General features: G+C 49.2%; 1 protein-coding gene across 2 annotated transcripts in view; it reads right to left on the bottom strand.

Moving 5' to 3' along the window:
- Positions 1 to 22,230, bottom strand: part of SLC39A11 (solute carrier family 39 member 11) — a 48,209-nt gene that overhangs the window by 10,481 nt on the left and 15,498 nt on the right. For both annotated transcript variants that reach the window (XM_076054116.1, XM_032980309.2), the window contains exons 4-5: positions 8,594 to 8,755; positions 1,469 to 1,583 (exon numbers count right to left, since the gene is read on the bottom strand). In XM_076054116.1, coding sequence (XP_075910231.1) covers positions 1,469 to 1,583; positions 8,594 to 8,755 — 277 coding nt within the window. The remainder of the gene's footprint in view (positions 1 to 1,468; positions 1,584 to 8,593; positions 8,756 to 22,230) is intronic.

Here is a 22,230-nt window from a genome sequence, read left to right as displayed (position 1 = left end):
AGTGAGACTTTAGTAAAACTTTAGTGAGACTTTAGTGAGACTTGTTAGACTTTAGTGAGACTTTAGTAAAACTTTAGTGAAACTTTAGTGAGAGTTGTTAGACTTTAGTGAGACTTTAGTAAAACTTTAGTGAGACGTTAGTGAGACTTGTTAGACTTCAGTGAGACTTGGTAGACTTTAGTGACTTTAGTGAGACTTTAGTGAGACTTGAGTAAAACTTTAGTGAGACTTTAGTGAGACTCGTTATACTTTAGTGAGACTTTAGCGAGACTTGTTAGACTTTAGTGAAGACTTTAGTAAAACTTTAGTGAGACTTGTTAGACTTTAGTGACTTTAGTGAGACTTGTTAGACTTTAGTGACTTTAGTGAGACTTTAGTGAGACTTGAGTAAAACTTTAGTGAGACTTTAGTGAGACTCGTTAGACTTTAGTGAGACTTTAGTAAAACTTTAGTGAAACTTTAGTGAGAGTTGTTAGACTTTAGTGAGACTTTAGTAAAACTTTAGTGAGACTTGAGTGAGATTTTAGTGAGATTTGTGAGACTTGAGTGAGACTTGAGTGAGACTTTAGTGAGACTTGAGTGAGATTTTAGTGAGATTTGTGAGACTTGAGTGAGACTTTAGTGAGACTTTAGTAAGACTTGCAAGACTTTGGCGAGACGTTAGTGAAGGCGGCTGCTTAACTTGGAGGGGAAAGTCTGTTCCAGTGAAAGGAGCAAGAAGAGAAAAAGAGTTAAAGGTGGTGCTGCTACTGCTGCTGGTGGTGGTGCTGCTGCTAGCGCTACTGCTGCTGGTGGTGCTGCTACTGCTGCTGCTGGTGGTGCTGCTGCTAGCGCTACTGCTGCTGGTGGTGCTGCTGCTGCTAGCGCTACTGCTGCTGGTGGTGCTGCTACTGCGACTGCTGGTGCTGCTGCTAGCGCTACTGCTGCTGGTGGTGCTGCTGCTGCTAGCGCTACTGCTGCTGGTGGTGCTGCTGCTGCTACTGCTGCTGGTGGTGCTGCTGCTGCTAGCGCTACTGCTGCTGGTGGTGCTACTGCTACTGCTGCTGGTGGTGCTGCTGCTGCTAGCGCTACTGCTGCTGGTGGTGCTGCTGCTGCTAGCGCTACTGCTGCTGGTGGTGCTGCTGCTAGCGCTACTGCTGCTGGTGGTGCTAGCGCTACTGCTGCTGGTGGTGCTGCTGCTGCTAGCGCTACTGCTGCTGGTGCTGCTGCTGCTACTGCTGCTGGTGGTGCTGCTGCTGCTAGCGCTACTGCTGCTGGTGGTACTGCTGCTGCTACTGCTGGTGGTGATGCTGCTGCTAGCGCTACTGCTGCTGGTGGTGCTGCTGCTACTGCTGCTGGTGGTGCTGCTGCTGCTAGCGCTACTGCTGCTGCTGGTGCTGCTGCTGCTACTGCTGCTGGTGGTGCTGCTGCTGCTAGCGCTACTGCTGCTGCTGCTGCTGCTACTGCTGCTGTTGGTGCTGCTCCCTACCGATGTGCACGGCCGTGAGGCTGTCGTGCAGCGTGGGGAGGTCCCCGCTGTGGCGGTCGTCGCGTTTCTTGGCGCCGTCGATCGGCACGGCCACCGCCTGGGCAGCGTCCAGAGGCTGCGCACGCACGCAGATAGACACGGAGACACGCACGTGTAGACATAGACACGGAGACACGCACGTGTAGACATAGACACGGAGACACGCACGTGTAGACATAGACACGAAGACACGCGCGTGTAGACATAGACACGGAGACACGCACGTGTAGACATAGACACGAAGACACGCACCCGTAGACATAAACACGGAGACACGCACGTGTAGACATAGACACGAAGACACGCACGTGTAGACATAGACACGGAGACACGCACGTGTAGACATAGACACGAAGACACGCACGTGTAGACATAGACACGGAGACACGCACGTGTAGACATAGACACGAAGACACGCACCCGTAGACATAGACACGGAGACACGCACGTGTAGACATAGACACGAAGACACGCACGTGTAGACATAGACACGGAGACACGCACGTGTAGACATAGACACGAAGACACGCACCCGTAGACATAGACACGGAGACACGCACGTGTAGACATAGACACGAAGACACGCACGTGTAGACATAGACACGGAGACACGCACGTGTAGACATAGACACGAAGACACGCACGTGTAGACATAGACACGGAGACACGCACGTGTAGACATAGACACGAAGACACGCACCCGTAGACATAGACACGGAGACACGCACGTGTAGACATAGACACGAAGACACGCACGTGTAGACATAGACACGGAGACACGCACGTGTAGACATAGACACGAAGACACGCACGCAGATAGACACGAAGACACGCACGCGTTGACATAGACACGAAGACACGCACGCGTTGACATAGACACGGAGACACGCACGTGTAGACATAGACACGGAGACACGCACGTGTAGACATAGACACGGAGACACGCACGTGTAGACATAGACACGGAGACACGCACGTGTAGACATAGACACGGAGACACGCACGTGTAGACATAGACACGAAGACACGCACGTGTAGATATAGACACGGAGACACGCACGTGTAGACATAGACACGAAGACACGCACGTGTAGACATAGACACGAAGACACGCACGTGTAGACATAGACACGGAGACACGCACGTGTAGACATAGACACGAAGACACGCACGTGTAGACATAGACACGGAGACACGCACGTGTAGACATAGACACGGAGACACGCACGTGTAGACATAGACACGAAGACACGCACGTGTAGATATAGACACGGAGACACGCACGTGTAGACATAGACACGAAGACACGCACGTGTAGACATAGACACGAAGACACGCACGTGTAGACATAGACACGGAGACACGCACGTGTAGACATAGACACGAAGACACGCACGTGTAGACATAGACACGGAGACACGCACGTGTAGACATAGACACGGAGACACGCACGTGTAGACATAGACACGAAGACACGCACGTGTAGATATAGACACGGAGACACGCACGTGTAGACATAGACACGAAGACACGCACGTGTAGACATAGACACGAAGACACGCACGTGTAGACATAGACACGGAGACACGCACGTGTAGACATAGACACGAAGACACGCACGTGTAGACATAGACACGGAGACACGCACGTGTAGACATAGACACGAAGACACGCACGTGTAGATATAGACACGAAGACACGCAGGTGTAGACATAGACACAAAGACACGCACGTGTAGACATAGACACGGAGACACGCACGTGTAGACATAGACACGGAGACACGCACGTGTAGACATAGACACGAAGACACGCACGTGTAGACATAGACACGAAGACACGCACGTGTAGACATAGACACGAAGACACGCACGTGTAGACATAGACACGAAGACACGCACCCGTAGACATAGACACGAAGACACGCACGCAGATAGACACGAAGACACGCGCGTGTAGACATAGACACGAAGACACGCACGTGTAGACATAGACACGAAGACACGCACGTGTAGACATAGACACGAAGACACGCACGTGTAGACATAGACACGAAGACACGCACGTGTAGACATAGACACGAAGACACGCACGTGTAGACATAGACACGAAGACACGCACGTGTAGACATAGACACGAAGACACGCACGCAGATAGACACGAAGACACGCACGTGTAGACATAGACACGAAGACACGCACGTGTAGACATAGACACGAAGACACGCACGTGTAGACAGACACGAAGACACGCACGTGTAGACATAGACACGAAGACACGCACGTGTAGACATAGACATGAAGACACGCACCCGTAGACATAGACACGAAGACACGCACGCAGATAGACACGAAGACACGCGCGTGTAGACATAGACACGAAGACACGCACGTGTAGACATAGACACGAAGACACGCACGTGTAGACATAGACACGAAGACACGCACGTGTAGACATAGACACGAAGACACGCACGTGTAGACATAGACACGAAGACACGCACGTGTAGACATAGACACGAAGACACGCACGTGTAGACATAGACACGAAGACACGCACGTGTAGACATAGACACGAAGACACGCACGTGTAGACATAGACACGAAGACACGCACGCAGATAGACACGAAGACACGCACGTGTAGACATAGACACGAAGACACGCACGTGTAGACATAGACACGAAGACACGCACGTGTAGACATAGACACGAAGACACGCACGTGTAGACATAGACACGAAGACACGCACGCAGATAGACACGAAGACACGCACGCGTTGACATAGACACGAAGACACGCACACGTTGACATAGACACGAAGACACGCACGTGTAGACATAGACACGAAGACACGCACGTGTAGACATAGACACGAAGACACGCACGTGTAGACATAGACACGAAGACACGCACCCGTAGACATAGACACGAAGACACGCACGCAGATAGACACGAAGACACGCGCGTGTAGACATAGACACGAAGACACGCACGTGTAGACATAGACACGAAGACACGCACGTGTAGACATAGACACGAAGACACGCACGTGTAGACATAGACACGAAGACACGCACGTGTAGACATAGACACGAAGACACGCACGTGTAGACATAGACACGAAGACACGCACGTGTAGACATAGACACGAAGACACGCACGCAGATAGACACGAAGACACGCATGCGTTGACATAGACACGAAGACACGCACGCGTTGACATAGACACGAAGACACGCACGTGTAGACATAGACACGAAGACACGCACGTGTAGACATAGACACGAAGACACGCACGTGTAGACATAGACACGAAGACACGCACCCGTAGACATAGACACGAAGACACGCACGCAGATAGACACGAAGACACGCGCGTGTAGACATAGACACGAAGACACGCACGTGTAGACATAGACACGAAGACACGCACGTGTAGACATAGACACGAAGACACGCACGTGTAGACATAGACACGAAGACACGCACGTGTAGACATAGACACGAAGACACGCACGTGTAGACATAGACACGAAGACACGCACGTGTAGACATAGACACGAAGACACGCACGTGTAGACATAGACACGAAGACACGCACGTGTAGACATAGACACGAAGACACGCACGTGTAGACATAGACACGAAGACACGCACGTGTAGACATAGACACGAAGACACGCACGCAGATAGACACGAAGACACGCACGTGTAGACATAGACACGAAGACACGCACGTGTAGACATAGACACGAAGACACGCACGTGTAGACATAGACACGAAGACACGCACGTGTAGACATAGACACGAAGACACGCACGCAGATAGACACGAAGACACGCTCGCGTTGACATAGACACGAAGACATGCACGCGTTGACATAGACACGAAGACACGCACGTGTAGACATAGACACGAAGACACGCACCCGTAGACATAGACACGAAGACACGCACGCAGATAGACACGAAGACACGCGCGTGTAGACATAGACACGAAGACACGCACGTGTAGACATAGACACGAAGACACGCACGTGTAGACATAGACACGAAGACACGCACGTGTAGACATAGACACGAAGACACGCACGTGTAGACATAGACACGAAGACACGCACGTGTAGACATAGACACGAAGACACGCACGCAGATAGACACGAAGACACGCACGCGTTGACATAGACACGAAGACACGCACGTGTAGACATAGACACGAAGACACGCACGTGTAGACAGACACGAAGACACGCACGTGTAGACATAGACACGAAGACACGCACCCGTAGACATAGACACGAAGACACGCACGCAGATAGACACGAAGACACGCGCGTGTAGACATAGACACGAAGACACGCACGTGTAGACATAGACACGAAGACACGCACGTGTAGACATAGACACGAAGACACGCACGTGTAGACATAGACACGAAGACACGCACGTGTAGACATAGACACGAAGACACGCACGTGTAGACATAGACACGAAGACACGCACGTGTAGACATAGACACGAAGACACGCACGTGTAGACATAGACACGAAGACACGCACGTGTAGACATAGACACGAAGACACGCACGCAGATAGACACGAAGACACGCACGTGTAGACATAAACACGAAGACACGCACGTGTAGACATAGACACGAAGACACGCACGTGTAGACATAGACACGAAGACACGCACGTGTAGACATAGACACGAAGACACGCACGCAGATAGACACGAAGACACGCACGCGTTGACATAGACACGAAGACACGCACGCGTTGACATAGACACGAAGACACGCACGTGTAGACATAGACACGAAGACACGCACGTGTAGACATAGACACGAAGACACGCACGTGTAGACATAGACACGAAGACACGCACCCGTAGACATAGACACGAAGACACGCACGCAGATAGACACGAAGACACGCGCGTGTAGACATAGACACGAAGCCACGCACGTGTAGACATAGACACGAAGACACGCACGTGTAGACATAGACACGAAGACACGCACGTGTAGACATAGACACGAAGACACGCACGTGTAGACATAGACACGAAGACACGCACGTGTAGACATAGACACGAAGACACGCACGTGTAGACATAGACACGAAGACACGCACCCGTAGACATAGACACGAAGACACGCACGCAGATAGACACGAAGACACGCGCGTGTAGACATAGACACGAAGACACGCACGTGTAGACATAGACACGAAGACACGCACGTGTAGACATAGACACGAAGACACGCACGTGTAGACATAGACACGAAGACACGCACGTGTAGACATAGACACGAAGATACGCACATGTTGACATAGACACGAAGACACGCACGTGTAGACATAGACACGAAGACACGCACGTGTAGACATAGACACGAAGACATGCACGTGTAGACATAGACACGAAGACACGCACGTGTAGACATAGACACGAAGACACGCACGTGTAGACGTAGACACGAAGACACGCGCGTGTAGACATAGACACGAAGACACGCACGTGTAGACATAGACACGAAGACACGCACGTGTAGACATAGACACGAAGACACACGCGTGTAGACATAGACACGAAGACACGTACGTGTAGACATAGACACGAAGACACGCACGCGTTGACATAGACACGAAGACACGCACGCGTTGACATAGACACGAAGACACGCACGTGTAGACATAGACACGAAGACACGCACGTGTAGACATAGACACGAAGACACGCACGTGTAGACATAGACACGAAGACACGCGCGTGTAGACATAGACACGAAGACACGCACGTGTAGACATAGACACGAAGACACGCGCGTGTAGACATAGACACGAAGACACGCACGTGTAGACATAGACACGAAGACACGCGCGTGTAGACATAGACACGAAGACACGTACGTGTAGACATAGACACGAAGACACGCACGCGTTGACATAGACACGAAGACACGCACGTGTAGACATAGACACGAAGACACGCACGTGTAGACATAGACACGAAGACACGCACGTGTAGACATAGACACGAAGACACGCACGTGTAGACATAGACACGAAGACACGCACCCGTAGACATAGACACGAAGACACGCACGTGTAGACATAGACACGAAGACACGCACCTGTAGACGCAGACACGAAGACACGCACGTGTAGACATAGACACGAAGACACGCACGTGTAGACATAGACACGAAGACATGCACGTGTAGACGTAGACACGAAGACACGCACGTGTAGACATAGACACGAAGACACGCACGTGTAGACATAGACACGAAGACACGCACGTGTAGACATAGACACGAAGACACGCACGTGTAGACATAGACATGAAGACACGCACGTGTAGACATAGACACGAAGACACGCACGTGTAGACATAGACACGAAGACACGCACGTGTAGACATAGACACGGAGACACGCACGTGTAGACATAGACACGAAGACACGCACGTAGACACGAAGACACGCACGTAGACACGAAGACACGCACGCGTAGACAGTCACGCGCAGACGCACACACACATGCATAGACAAAGATCCCCCGTCTAGCCTTAACAGACTGTAGGGGCAAGTGCTGTTAGCGAGCAGCACCTATGAAGGCCGTCACGGCACACACGAGGGGGTGGGTGTCCAGCACCACGCCCGACCGCCTTCGTCTCCCCCAGTGGCGATGTTTACTACACACCGCACCGGGTACTCATTTGAGGCCGAGTCGACCTAGGGGAGGCCCAGGACCGGTTCAGATAATCGTCACTGGTGTTGGCCGTGAGCGGGAATCGAACCCGGGTCGCCAGGTTCATAGCGCAGCGTAGACGCTGCTGCTTGCTTACAGCACTTGCCCAGACAGTGTGCGAAGACTACACAGGTGACCTTTGTCTTTGTAGCGGGCCGGGCGTGGGGGCCGGCCACCCCAACCCCTCGTGTGCCACGGTGCCGGCCTGCACAGCTGCTGCTGCTCGTGCTGCTGCTGCTCGTTAACAGCACTTGCCCCGACAGCCCGTGAAGGCTACCCCGGGTGAGGAGGGGGACCTTTGCCTGTGCCCCGGCGCGAGCGTCTCACCGCCGCCGGGAGGCACCGATCGGCGGCGTGGACGAAGGCAGCGCCGGCGAGGAAGCCGAGCGCGGCCGGGACGAAGGGGAGGGGCGCCAGCAGCCCCCCGCCCTCGGCCGCCAGCTCGATGGCGGGGGCCAGCAGAGACCAGTAGGAGGCGGCCATCATCACCTGATCCACCAACCCCACGCGCGCAACGCACGCACGCACACACACACACGGAGACCTCCATCATCACCTGATCGACTTCAATCTCTCAGTAGCAACCTCCACTCACTCACTCTGTAGAACAGGGGGAGATCATACAAACTCCACTCACTCTGTAGAACAGGGGGAGATCATACAAACTCCACTCACTCACTCTGTAGAACAGTTGGAGATCATACAAACTCCACTCACTCACTCTGTAGAACAGGGGGAGATCATACAAACTCCACTCACTCTGTGTAGAACAGGGGGAGATCATACAAACTCCACTCACTCTGTGTAGAACAGGGGGAGATCATACAAACTCCACTTAATCTGTAGAACAGGGGGAGATCACACAAACTCCACTCACTCTGTAGAACAGGGGGAGATCATACAAACTCCACTCACTCTGTAGAACAGGGGGAGATCATACAAACTCCACTCACTCACTCTGTAGAACAGTTGGAGATCATACAAACTCCACACACACACTCTGTAGAACAGGGGGAGATCATACAAACTCCACTCACTCACTCTGTAGAACAGTTGGAGATCATACAAACTCCACACACACACTCTGTAGAACAGGGGGAGATCATACAAACTCCACTCACTCTGTAGAACAGGGGGAGATCACACAAACTCCACTCACTCTGCAGACCAAGGGGAGATCATACAAACTCCACTCACTCACTCTGTAGAACAGGGGGAGATCATACAAACTCCACTCACTCACTCTGTAGAACAGGGGGAGATCATACAAACTCCACTCACTCTGTGTAGAACAGGGGGAGATCATACAAACTTCATTCACTCTATAACAGGGGGAGATCATACAAACTCCACTCACTCTGTGTAGAACAGGGGGAGATCATACAAACTTCATTCACTCTATAACAGGGGGAGATCATACAAACTCCACTCACTCTGCAGAACAGGGGGAGATCATACAAACTCCACTCACTCACTCTATAACAGGGGGGAGATCATACAAACTCCACTCACTCTGTATAACAGGGGGAGATCATACAAACTCCACTCACTCACTCTGTAGAACAGGGGGAGATCATACAAACTCCACTCACTCACTCTGTAGAACAGGGGGAGATCATACAAACTCCTCTCACTCACTCTGTAGAACAGGGGGAGATCATACAAACGCCACTCACTCACTCTGTAGAACAGGGGGAGATCATACAAACTCCACTCACTCACTCCATAGAACAGGGGGAGATCACACAAACTCCATTCACTCACTCTGCAGAACAGGGGGAGATCATACAAACTCCACTCACTCACTCCATAGAACAGGGGGAAATCATACAAACTCCACTCACTCTGTAGAACAGGGGGAGATCATACAAACTCCACTTAATCTGTAGAACAGGGGGAGATCACACAAACTCCACTCACTCTGTAGAACAGGGGGAGATCATACAAACTCCACTCACTCTGTAGAACAGGGGGAGATCATACAAACTCCACTCACTCACTCTGTAGAACAGTTGGAGATCATACAAACTCCACACACACACTCTGTAGAACAGGGGGAGATCATACAAACTCCACTCACTCTGTAGAACAGGGGGAGATCACACAAACTCCACTCACTCTGCAGACCAAGGGGAGATCATACAAACTCCACTCACTCACTCTGTAGAACAGGGGGAGATCATACAAACTCCACTCACTCACTCTGTAGAACAGGGGGAGATCATACAAACTCCACTCACTCTGTGTAGAACAGGGGGAGATCATACAAACTTCATTCACTCTATAACAGGGGGAGATCATACAAACTCCACTCACTCTGTGTAGAACAGGGGGAGATCATACAAACTTCATTCACTCTATAACAGGGGGAGATCATACAAACTCCACTCACTCTGCAGAACAGGGGGAGATCATACAAACTCCACTCACTCTGCGGAACAGGGGGAGATCATACAAACTCCACTCACTCACTCTATAACAGGGGGGAGATCATACAAACTCCACTCACTCTGTATAACAGGGGGAGATCATACAAACTCCACTCACTCACTCTGTAGAACAGGGAGAGATCATACAAACTCCACTCACTCACTCTGTAGAACAGGGGGAGATCATACAAACTCCTCTCACTCACTCTGTAGAACAGGGGGAGATCATACAAACGCCACTCACTCACTCTGTATAACAGGGGGAGATCATACAAACGCCACTCACTCACTCTGTAGAACAGGGGGAGATCATACAAACTCCACTCACTCACTCCATAGAACAGGGGGAGATCACACAAACTCCACTCACTCACTCTGCAGAACAGGGGGAGATCATACAAACTCCACTCACTCACTCCATAGAACAGGGGGAGATCATACAAACTCCACTCACTCTGTAGAACAGGGGGAGATCATACAAACTCCACTTAATCTGTAGAACAGGGGGAGAGCACACAAACTCCACTCACTCTGTAGAACAGGGGGAGATCATATAAACTCCACACACACACTCTGTAGAACAGGGGGAGATCATACAAACTCCACTCACTCTGTAGAACAGGGGGAGATCATACAAACTCCACTCACTCACTCTGTAGAACAGTTGGAGATCATACAAACTCCACACACACTCTGTAGAACAGGGGGAGATCATACAAACTCCACTCACTCTGTAGAACAGGGGGATATCACACAAACTCCACTCACTCTGCAGAACAAGGGGAGATCATACAAACTCTACTCACTCACTCTGTAGAACAGGGGGAGATCATACAAACTCCACTCACTCACTCTATAGAACAGGGGGAGATCACACAAACTCCACTCACTCACTCTGTAGAACAGGAGGAGATCACACAAACTCCACTCACTCACTCTGTAGAACAGGAGGAGATCATACAAACTCCACTCACTCACTCTGTAGAACAAGGGGAGATCATACAAACTCCACTTACTCTGTAGAACAGGGGGAGGTCATACAAACTCCTCTCACTCACTCTGTAGAACAGGGGGAGATCATACAAACTCCACTCACTCACTCTGTAGAACATGGGGAGATCATACAAACTCCACTCACTCTGTAGAACAGGGGGAGATCATACAAACTCCACTCACTCACTCTGTAGAACAGGGGGAGATCATACAAACTCCACTCACTCTGTGTAGAACAGGGGGAGATCATACAAACTCCATTCACTCTATAACAGGGGGAGATCATACAAACTCCACTCACTCTGTAGAACAGGGGGAGATCATACAAACTCCACTCACTCTGTAGAACAGGGGGAGATCATACAAACTCCATTCACTCTATAACAGGGGGAGATCATACAAACTCCACTCACTCTGCAGAACAGGGGGAGATCATACAAACTCCACTCACTCACTCTGTAGAACAGGGGGAGATCATACAAACTCCACTCACTCTGCAGAACAGGGGGAGATCATACGAACTCCACTCACTCACTCTATAACAGGGGGAGATCATACAAACTCCACTCACTCTGTATAACAGGGGGAGATTATACAAACTCCACTCACTCACTCTGTAGAACATGGGGAGATCATACAAACTCCACTCACTCACTCACTCTGTAGAACAGGGGGAGATCATACAAACTCCACTCACTCACTCTGTAGAACAGGGGGAGATCATACAAACTCCACTCACTCACTCTGCAGAACAGGGGGAGATCATACAAACTCCACTCACTCTATAACAGGGGGAGATCATACAAACTCCACTCACTCTGCAGAACAGGGGGAGATCATACAAACTCCACTCACTCTGCAGAACAGGGGGAGATCATACAAACTCCACTCACTCTGTAGAACAGGGGGAGATCATACAAACTCCACTCACTCTATAACAGGGGGAGATCATACAAACTCCACTCACTCTGCAGAACAGGGGAGATCATACAAACTCCACTCACTCACTCTATAACAGGGGGAGATCATACAAACTCCACTCACTCTGCAGAACAGGGGGAGATCATACAAACTCCACTCACTCACTCTGTAGAACAGGGGGAGATCATACAAACTCCACTCACTCGATAGAACAGGGGGAGATCATACAAACTCCACTCACTCACTCTGTAGAATAGGGGGAGATCATAGAAACTCCACTCACTCTGCAGAACAGGGGGAGATCATACAAACTCCACTCACTCACTCTGTAGAACAGGGGGAGATCATACAAACTCCACTCACTCACTCTATAACAGGGGGAGATCATACAAACTCCACTCACTCTGTAGAACAGGGGAGATCATACAAACTCCACTCACTCACTCTATAACAGGGGGAGATCATACAAACTCCACTCACTCTGCAGAACAGGGGGAGATCATACAAACTCCACTCACTCACTCTATAACAGGGGGAGATCATACAAACTCCACTCACTCTGTAGAACAGGGGGAGATCATACAAACTCCACTCACTCACTCTGTAGAATAGGGGGAGATCATACAAACTCCACTCACTCTGCAGAACAGGGGGAGATCATACAAACTCCACTCACTCACTCTGTAGAACAGGGGGAGATCATACAAACTCCACTCACTCACTCTATAACAGGGGGAGATCATACAAACTCCACTCACTCTGTAGAACAGGGGGAGATCATACAAACTCCACTCACTCACTCTGTAGAACAGGGGGAGATCATACAAACTCCACTCACTCACTCTATAACAGGGGGAGATCATACAAACTCCACTCACTCTGTAGAACAGGGGGAGATCATACAAACTCCACTCACTCACTCTATAACAGGGGGAGATCATACAAACTCCACTCACTCTATAACAGGGGGAGATCATACAAACTCCACTCACTCACTCTGTAGAACAGGGGGAGATCATACAAACTCCACTCACTCTGTGTAGAACAGGGGGAGATCATACAAACTCCATTCACTCTATAACAGGGGGAGATCATACAAACTCCACTCACTCTGTAGAACAGGGGGAGATCATACAAACTCCACTCACTCTGTAGAACAGGGGGAGATCATACAAACTCCATTCACTCTATAACAGGGGGAGATCATACAAACTCCACTCACTCTGCAGAACAGGGGGAGATCATACAAACTCCACTCACTCACTCTGTAGAACAGGGGGAGATCATACAAACTCCACTCACTCTGCAGAACAGGGGGAGATCATACGAACTCCACTCACTCACTCTATAACAGGGGGAGATCATACAAACTCCACTCACTCTGTATAACAGGGGGAGATTATACAAACTCCACTCACTCACTCTGTAGAACAGGGGGAGATCATACAAACTCCACTCACTCACTCTGTAGAACAGGGGGAGATCATACAAACTCCACTCACTCACTCTGTAGAACAGGGGGAGATCATACAAACTCCACTCACTCACTCTGCAGAACAGGGGGAGATCATACAAACTCCACTCACTCTATAACAGGGGGAGATCATACAAACTCCACTCACTCTGCAGAACAGGGGGAGATCATACAAACTCCACTCACTCTGCAGAACAGGGGGAGATCATACAAACTCCACTCACTCTGTAGAACAGGGGGAGATCATACAAACTCCACTCACTCTATAACAGGGGGAGATCATACAAACTCCACTCACTCTGCAGAACAGGGGAGATCATACAAACTCCACTCACTCACTCTATAACAGGGGGAGATCATACAAACTCCACTCACTCTGCAGAACAGGGGGAGATCATACAAACTCCACTCACTCACTCTGTAGAACAGGGGGAGATCATACAAACTCCACTCACTCTATAGAACAGGGGGAGATCATACAAACTCCACTCACTCACTCTGTAGAATAGGGGGAGATCATACAAACTCCACTCACTCTGCAGAACAGGGGGAGATCATACAAACTCCACTCACTCACTCTGTAGAACAGGGCGAGATCATACAAACTCCACTCACTCACTCTATAACAGGGGGAGATCATACAAACTCCACTCACTCTGCGGAACAGGGGAGATCATACAAACTCCACTCACTCACTCTATAACAGGGGGAGATCATACAAACTCCACTCACTCTGCAGAACAGGGGGAGATCATACAAACTCCACTCACTCACTCTATAACAGGGGGAGATCATACAAACTCCACTCACTCTGTAGAACAGGGGGAGATCATACAAACTCCACTCACTCACTCTGCAGAACAGGGGGAGATCATACAAACTCCACTCACTCACTCTGTAGAACAGGGGGAGATCATACAAACTCCACTCACTCACTCTATAACAGGGGGAGATCATACAAACTCCACTCACTCTGTAGAACAGGGGAGATCATACAAACTCCACTCACTCACTCTATAACAGGGGGAGATCATACAAACTCCACTCACTCTGCAGAACAGGGGGAGATCATACAAACTCCACTCACTCACTCTATAACAGGGGGAGATCATACAAACTCCACTCACTCTGTAGAACAGGGGGAGATCATACAAACTCCACTCACTCACTCTGTAGAATAGGGGGAGATCATACAAACTCCACTCACTCTGCAGAACAGGGGGAGATCATACAAACTCCACTCACTCACTCTGTAGAACAGGGGGAGATCATACAAACTGCACACACTCTGCAGAACAGGGGGAGATCATACAAACTCCACTCACTCTGTAGAACAGGGGAGATCATACAAACTCCACTCACTCACTCTATAACAGGGGGAGATCATACAAACTCCACTCACTCTGCAGAACAGGGGGAGATCATACAAACTCCACTCACTCACTCTATAACAGGGGGAGATCATACAAACTCCACTCACTCTGTAGAACAGGGGGAGATCATACAAACTCCACTCACTCACTCTGCAGAACAGGGGGAGATCATACAAACTCCACTCACTCACTCTGTAGAACAGGGGGAGATCATACAAACTCCACTCACTCACTCTATAACAGGGGGAGATCATACAAACTCCACTCACTCTGTAGAACAGGGGAGATCATACAAACTCCACTCACTCACTCTATAACAGGGGGAGATCATACAAACTCCACTCACTCTGCAGAACAGGGGGAGATCATACAAACTCCACTCACTCACTCTATAACAGGGGGAGATCATACAAACTCCACTCACTCTGTAGAACAGGGGGAGATCATACAAACTCCACTCACTCACTCTGTAGAATAGGGGGAGATCATACAAACTCCACTCACTCTGCAGAACAGGGGGAGATCATACAAACTCCACTCACTCACTCTGTAGAACAGGGGGAGATCATACAAACTGCACACACTCTGCAGAACAGGGGGAGATCATACAAACTCCACTCACTCTGTAGAACAGGGGAGATCATACAAACTCCACTCACTCACTCTATAACAGGGGGAGATCATACAAACTCCACTCACTCTGCAGAACAGGGGGAGATCATACAAACTCCACTCACTCACTCTATAACAGGGGGAGATCATACAAACTCCACTCACTCTGTAGAACAGGGGGAGATCATACAAACTCCACTCACTCTATAACAGGGGGAGATCATACAAACTCCACTCACTCTGCAGAACATGGGAGATCATACAAACTCCACTCACTCACTCTATAACAGGGGGAGATCATACAAACTCCACTCACTCTGCAGAACAGGGGGAGATCATACAAACTCCACTCACTCACTCTGTAGAACAGGGGGAGATCATACAAACTCCACTCACTCTATAGAACAGGGGGAGATCATACAAACTCCACTCACTCACTCTGTAGAATAGGGGGAGATCATACAAACTCCACTCACTCTGCAGAACAGGGGGAGATCATACAAACTCCACTCACTCACTCTGTAGAACAGGGGAGATCATACAAACTCCACTCACTCACTCACTCTATAACAGGGGGAGATCATACAAACTCCACTCACTCTGCAGAACAGGGGGAGATCATACAAACTCCACTCACTCACTCTATAACAGGGGGAGATCATACAAACTCCACTCACTCTGTAGAACAGGGGGAGATCATACAAACTCCACTCACTCACTCTGCAGAACAGGGGGAGATCATACAAACTCCACTCACTCACTCTGTAGAACAGGGGGAGATCATACAAACTCCACTCACTCACTCTATAACAGGGGGAGATCATACAAACTCCACTCACTCTGTAGAACAGGGGAGATCATACAAACTCCACTCACTCACTCTATAACAGGGGGAGATCATACAAACTCCACTCACTCTGCAGAACAGGGGGAGATCATACAAACGCCACTCACTCACTCTATAACAGGGGGAGATCATACAAACTCCACTCACTCTGTAGAACAGGGGGAGATCATACAAACTCCACTCACTCACTCTGTAGAATAGGGGGAGATCATACAAACTCCACTCACTCTGCAGAACAGGGGGAGATCATACAAACTCCACTCACTCACTCTGTAGAACAGGGGGAGATCATACAAACTGCACACACTCTGCAGAACAGGGGGAGATCATACAAACTCCACTCACTCTGTAGAACAGGGGGAGATCATACAAACTCCACTCACTCTATAACAGGGGGAGATCATACAAACTCCACTCACTCTGCAGAACAGGGGAGATCATACAAACTCCACTCACTCACTCTATAACAGGGGGAGATCATACAAACTCCACTCACTCTGCAGAACAGGGGGAGATCATACAAACTCCACTCACTCACTCTGTAGAACAGGGGGAGATCATACAAACTCCACTCACTCTATAGAACAGGGGGAGATCATACAAACTCCACTCACTCACTCTGTAGAATAGGGGGAGATCATACAAACTCCACTCACTCTGCAGAACAGGGGGAGATCATACAAACTCCACTCACTCACTCTGTAGAACAGGGGGAGATCATACAAACTCCACTCACTCACTCTATAACAGGGGGAGATCATACAAACTCCACTCACTCTGTAGAACAGGGGAGATCATACAAACTCCACTCACTCACTCTATAACAGGGGGAGATCATACAAACTCCACTCACTCTGCAGAACAGGGGGAGATCATACAAACTCCACTCACTCACTCTATAACAGGGGGAGATCATACAAACTCCACTCACTCTGTAGAACAGGGGGAGATCATACAAACTCCACTCACTCACTCTGTAGAATAGGGGGAGATCATACAAACTCCACTCACTCTGCAGAACAGGGGGAGATCATACAAACTCCACTCACTCACTCTGTAGAACAGGGGGAGATCATACAAACTGCACACACTCTGCAGAACAGGGGGAGATCATACAAACTCCACTCACTCTGTAGAACAGGGGAGATCATACAAACTCCACTCACTCACTCTATAACAGGGGGAGATCATACAAACTCCACTAACTCTGCAGAACAGGGGGAGATCATACAAACTCCACTCACTCACTCTATAACAGGGGGAGATCATACAAACTCCACTCACTCTGTAGAACAGGGGGAGATCATACAAACTCCACTCACTCTATAACAGGGGGAGATCATACAAACTCCACTCACTCTGCAGAACATGGGAGATCATACAAACTCCACTCACTCACTCTATAACAGGGGGAGATCATACAAACTCCACTCACTCTGCAGAACAGGGGGAGATCATACAAACTCCACTCACTCACTCTGTAGAACAGGGGGAGATCATACAAACTCCACTCACTCTATAGAACAGGGGGAGATCATACAAACTCCACTCACTCACTCTGTAGAATAGGGGGAGATCATACAAACTCCACTCACTCTGCAGAACAGGGGGAGATCATACAAACTCCACTCACTCACTCTGTAGAACAGGGGAGATCATACAAACTCCACTCACTCACTCACTCTATAACAGGGGGAGATCATACAAACTCCACTCACTCTGCAGAACAGGGGGAGATCATACAAACTCCACTCACTCACTCTATAACAGGGGGAGATCATACAAACTCCACTCACTCTGTAGAACAGGGGGAGATCATACAAACTCCACTCACTCACTCTGCAGAACAGGGGGAGATCATACAAACTCCACTCACTCACTCTGTAGAACAGGGGGAGATCATACAAACTCCACTCACTCACTCTATAACAGGGGGAGATCATACAAACTCCACTCACTCTGTAGAACAGGGGAGATCATACAAACTCCACTCACTCACTCTATAACAGGGGGAGATCATACAAACTCCACTCACTCTGAAGAACAGGGGGAGATCATACAAACGCCACTCACTCACTCTATAACAGGGGGAGATCATACAAACTCCACTCACTCTGTAGAACAGGGGGAGATCATACAAACTCCACTCACTCACTCTGTAGAATAGGGGGAGATCATACAAACTCCACTCACTCTGCAGAACAGGGGGAGATCATACAAACTCCACTCACTCACTCTGTAGAACAGGGGGAGATCATACAAACTGCACACACTCTGCAGAACAGGGGGAGATCATACAAACTCCACTCACTCTGTAGAACAGGGGGAGATCATACAAACTCCACTCACTCTATAACAGGGGGAGATCATACAAACTCCACTCACTCTGCAGAACAGGGGAGATCATACAAACTCCACTCACTCACTCTATAACAGGGGGAGATCATACAAACTCCACTCACTCTGCAGAACAGGGGGAGATCATACAAACTCCACTCACTCACTCTGTAGAACAGGGGGAGATCATACAAACTCCACTCACTCTATAGAACAGGGGGAGATCATACAAACTCCACTCACTCACTCTGTAGAATAGGGGGAGATCATACAAACTCCACTCACTCTGCAGAACAGGGGGAGATCATACAAACTCCACTCACTCACTCTGTAGAACAGGGGGAGATCATACAAACTCCACTCACTCACTCTATAACAGGGGGAGATCATACAAACTCCACTCACTCTGTAGAACAGGGGAGATCATACAAACTCCACTCACTCACTCTATAACAGGGGGAGATCATACAAACTCCACTCACTCTGCAGAACAGGGGGAGATCATACAAACTCCACTCACTCACTCTATAACAGGGGGAGATCATACAAACTCCACTCACTCTGTAGAACAGGGGGAGATCATACAAACTCCACTCACTCACTCTGCAGAACAGGGGGAGATCATACAAACTCCACTCACTCACTCTGTAGAACAGGGGGAGATCATACAAACTCCACTCACTCACTCTATAACAGGGGGAGATCATACAAACTCCACTCACTCTGTAGAACAGGGGAGATCATACAAACTCCACTCACTCACTCTATAACAGGGGGAGATCATACAAACTCCACTCACTCTGCAGAACAGGGGGAGATCATATAAACTCCACTCACACACTCTGTAGAACAGGGGGAGATCATACAAACTCCACTCACTCTGTAGAACAGGGGGAGATCATACAAACTCCACTCACTCACTCTGTAGAACAGTTGGAGATCATACAAACTCCACACACACTCTGTAGAACAGGGGGAGATCATACAAACTCCACTCACTCTGTAGAACAGGGGGATATCACACAAACTCCACTCACTCTGCAGAACAAGGGGAGATCATACAAACTCTACTCACTCACTCTGTAGAACAGGGGGAGATCATACAAACTCCACTCACTCACTCTATAGAACAGGGGGAGATCACACAAACTCCACTCACTCACTCTGTAGAACAGGAGGAGATCACACAAACTCCACTCACTCACTCTGTAGAACAGGAGGAGATCATACAAACTCCACTCACTCACTCTGTAGAACAAGGGGAGATCATACAAACTCCACTTACTCTGTAGAACAGGGGGAGGTCATACAAACTCCTCTCACTCACTCTGTAGAACAGGGGGAGATCATACAAACTCCACTCACTCACTCTGTAGAACATGGGGAGATCATACAAACTCCACTCACTCTGTAGAACAGGGGGAGATCATACAAACTCCACTCACTCACTCTGTAGAACAGGGGGAGATCATACAAACTCCACTCACTCTGTGTAGAACAGGGGGAGATCATACAAACTCCATTCACTCTATAACAGGGGGAGATCATACAAACTCCACTCACTCTGTAGAACAGGGGGAGATCATACAAACTCCACTCACTCTGTAGAACAGGGGGAGATCATACAAACTCCATTCACTCTATAACAGGGGGAGATCATACAAACTCCACTCACTCTGCAGAACAGGGGGAGATCATACAAACTCCACTCACTCACTCTGTAGAACAGGGGGAGATCATACAAACTCCACTCACTCTGCAGAACAGGGGGAGATCATACGAACTCCACTCACTCACTCTATAACAGGGGGAGATCATACAAACTCCACTCACTCTGTATAACAGGGGGAGATTATACAAACTCCACTCACTCACTCTGTAGAACATGGGGAGATCATACAAACTCCACTCACTCACTCTGTAGAACAGGGGGAGATCATACAAACTCCACTCACTCACTCTGTAGAACAGGGGGAGATCATACAAACTCCACTCACTCACTCTGCAGAACAGGGGGAGATCATACAAACTCCACTCACTCTATAACAGGGGGAGATCATACAAACTCCACTCACTCTGCAGAACAGGGGGAGATCATACAAACTCCACTCACTCTGCAGAACAGGGGGAGATCATACAAACTCCACTCACTCTGTAGAACAGGGGGAGATCATACAAACTCCACTCACTCTATAACAGGGGGAGATCATACAAACTCCACTCACTCTGCAGAACAGGGGAGATCATACAAACTCCACTCACTCACTCTATAACAGGGGGAGATCATACAAACTCCACTCACTCTGCAGAACAGGGGGAGATCATACAAACTCCACTCACTCACTCTGTAGAACAGGGGGAGATCATACAAACTCCACTCACTCTATAGAACAGGGGGAGATCATACAAACTCCACTCACTCACTCTGTAGAATAGGGGGAGATCATAGAAACTCCACTCACTCTGCAGAACAGGGGGAGATCATACAAACTCCACTCACTCACTCTGTAGAACAGGGGGAGATCATACAAACTCCACTCACTCACTCTATAACAGGGGGAGATCATACAAACTCCACTCACTCTGTAGAACAGGGGAGATCATACAAACTCCACTCACTCACTCTATAACAGGGGGAGATCATACAAACTCCACTCACTCTGCAGAACAGGGGGAGATCATACAAACTCCACTCACTCACTCTATAACAGGGGGAGATCATACAAACTCCACTCACTCTGTAGAACAGGGGGAGATCATACAAACTCCATACACTCACTCTGTAGAATAGGGGGAGATCATACAAACTCCACTCACTCTGCAGAACAGGGGGAGATCATACAAACTCCACTCACTCACTCTGTAGAACAGGGGGAGATCATACAAACTCCACTCACTCACTCTATAACAGGGGGAGATCATACAAACTCCACTCACTCTGTAGAACAGGGGGAGATCATACAAACTCCACTCACTCA

This window comes from Petromyzon marinus, chromosome 64 (assembly GCF_048934315.1).
Source record: "Petromyzon marinus isolate PM22_M1 ecotype Great Lakes invasive population chromosome 64, UKy_Petmar_22M1.pri1.0, whole genome shotgun sequence".
NCBI lineage: Eukaryota > Metazoa > Chordata > Hyperoartia > Petromyzontiformes > Petromyzontidae > Petromyzon > Petromyzon marinus.
Note: the sequence above shows the minus strand (reverse complement) of the source record. Positions and strands in the feature narration are given on the sequence as shown.